The sequence below is a fragment of the Mandrillus leucophaeus genome, unplaced genomic scaffold, assembly GCF_000951045.1.
Source record: "Mandrillus leucophaeus isolate KB7577 unplaced genomic scaffold, Mleu.le_1.0 Scaffold49, whole genome shotgun sequence".
Classification (NCBI taxonomy): domain Eukaryota; kingdom Metazoa; phylum Chordata; class Mammalia; order Primates; family Cercopithecidae; genus Mandrillus; species Mandrillus leucophaeus.
The window spans coordinates 485451-488029 of NW_012105253.1; the positions used below are offsets into that span (position 1 = coordinate 485451).

A 2579-nucleotide genomic window follows, 5' to 3' on the forward strand; every position below is an offset into this window, starting at 1 on the left:
TGTCTAATTTTTGTATATTTTCCAGCTAAGTTTTGTATTTTTGTAGAGACAGAGTTTCACCATGTTACCCAGGCTGGTCTCAAACTCCTGGGCTCAAGTGATCTGCCCACCTCAGGCTCTCAAAGTGCTGCGATTACAGGCGTAAACCACTGCACCGAGCCTACTGATTTTCTGATTCCCAAAAAGCCAAAAAGAACTATCTTGGACATTAGGGACATAAGAGATATCACTTTTTAACACTCAACCCTTTAATTCTGACTATTTTTTTTCCAAAAAAAAGTTAATTATTTATTCTAAAGCCATCTAGGTCTTTGTATTCACCTTTCCAATTGAATGACAGTTGCATCTAATATTGTTTAAAAAAAAGTTTTGCCCATTTATTTTTCCTTAACAGACTTTGAATCTCCACACACCCACTGCCCACCCCCACATACAGCCTTCCCCACCTTTTAGTGTGGTTCATTTGTATAATCAATGAACTGCCATGATCAAATCATTACACACCCAAGTCTCAATTATTCTTCACACCTTAATTCCCACAATTCCCACATGACCTTTCCAGGCCAGCCAGACCAGTTACAGGCTGTCCTGTGTCATAGCAAAGCCATAACTAGGTCACTCCTGTCTCCAGGCCCCTGCCCCATGAGCCATTTCCTCAGCTGAGAAGAGTGAGTAGTCTTCTCCTGCCTGCTTCCTCCCAGGCCTAGTTCAAGGATCATCCCTTTTGGAAAGAACATTGCTGATCTCCCAAGCCCACAGCATTCTTGGCCATCTCTGAACATCCTGTGGACAGAGATGGCCTAAGGATTTACGCCCTAGCAGTACAGCAGTTGCTCCCGAGGGGACTATTTCCAAGCAAACAAGACATCTTTGTAGGTGTTAATCCTGGAATGATTATTAAACTTCAATTAGACAAGTTTGCTAAGCATCCATTAGTTTTATAGTTATTTCTCATTTAACTGTTATTTCTACATTACAAATGAATCTTATTGCTAGAAGAGTATTAAACCTAGTTCTTCCAATTTCACAGAATCTCACTAGCTGCCTGACAGTCTGTGATTTCTTTCCCCCTTAAAAAAACAAGTATATAACAAGTCACAAACGGCACTACCCTTTGCAAGCTGCCGGATTGAGAAAAACAGTGGCCTTCTTCACTTGTGCATTGGGAGGAATGAGTTGATTGCCAAACTCCTAAAAAAGAAAAGAGCAAAGTTTTCAGTAAAAGTCTATTTATTTGGTAAGTGTCACATGCATTCTTCCATTCCAAAAAAAAATTTACTTGCAGCACATATGGTATCTAACCTTGGGGGAAAATGTTCTTTCATGATCTCATATTAATGAAAATGCCATTAACAACAACAAAAAGTAACATTATTTAATGACAATAAGCTCTATTTTGTATTGGAATAAAAATTCCTGCTTTATGTACTAGAGGCAAATAACATTTATTTTCTCTATAAGACATGGCTAGGTTTATTATAAACATATAATTAGTGAGGCCATAGTCTGTCAGGAGAGAAGTTTAATCTATGTCTTTAGTTTGCAGAGTACAATATTCTCTCCAGCTCATCACTAAAACTTGTTCATGAAGAATCTTTGTGTTACCAGTTAATCTTCATATCTTTATACACATACAAAATAAACCTAATAGTCTATTTGCCTTCTCTTCTTTGCAACCCTGTATGATAACTAAATAGCAGCAACTGGCAGGAGAAAAGAAACGTAACTAATATATACTAAGCACCTTCTATTTGGCATTTTTACATACATTATTCTTAGTTCTCAGAAACCAAGGAGGTATAAAATAATCTCAGGTTTCCAGATTAGAAAGTCCAGAATCAGGAAGACTAAGTTCCTGAAAGTTACAGAGTTGATAAATTACAAGCCTGGAATATACATCTTCTAATTCCAAAGCCTCTCTAAGCTCTAAAGAGAGGATCAAGGATGAGGTAGAATTAAAAGGCAGAGGACTAGATGTGAGGAGTCCAAATGAGAAATGAATGGGAACTCTTGCTATTATGTCTGAATTGGAAATGATGGTCAACAAAAAGAATAAGAATAGGAAAGTAACAAAATGAGCAAAAATTGGGGTCTTGAATGGTGGGAGTAGGCCTGAACCAAGAAAGCAGAATTCTAGTATGGAAGTACAAAGTAAACATGGGAGGAGGAAAAAAAGTTATGCAAATTTTTTTATTGAATAACTTACTCTAAATCTGCCATCTCCCTGACAGTTCATTTTGGAGCCTTTCTTATTGTTGTCTATTTCTTGCTTTAAAAACAAAACAAAAACAAAAATACTTTTTTTCTGAAGTAGAGAAAAAGACTATTTCTTTGTAAGAAGTTTCTGGAACATTATAATTTCTATTCTGTTTTCATTCTTATTTAGACATTCACAGTGAGCTAAGGAGTTTATGTGAGACTACATTAAGTTTATGTGAGATTTGTTTTTAAATATCATATTTTCAAGAATTTAGACTGTAAAAGGAAGTACACAGATAGGAAAATTAGCCAGCAGAGGCTATAAGGACAAATCCACTTCCATTTGTGAGATGGAAGGAACTAAACATGCAGGGGAAGTG

The 2579-nt window shown here is 36.4% G+C and overlaps 1 protein-coding gene across 2 annotated transcripts in view; it reads right to left on the reverse strand.

Annotated features, from left to right (window-relative positions):
• The window catches only part of AGK (acylglycerol kinase), a 140943-nt gene that overhangs the window by 65081 nt on the left and 73283 nt on the right, over positions 1-2579 (reverse strand). For both annotated transcript variants that reach the window (XM_011995439.1, XM_011995438.1), the window contains one exon: positions 1112-1191. In XM_011995439.1, the coding sequence (XP_011850829.1) occupies positions 1112-1191 (80 nt within the window). The remainder of the gene's footprint in view (positions 1-1111; positions 1192-2579) is intronic.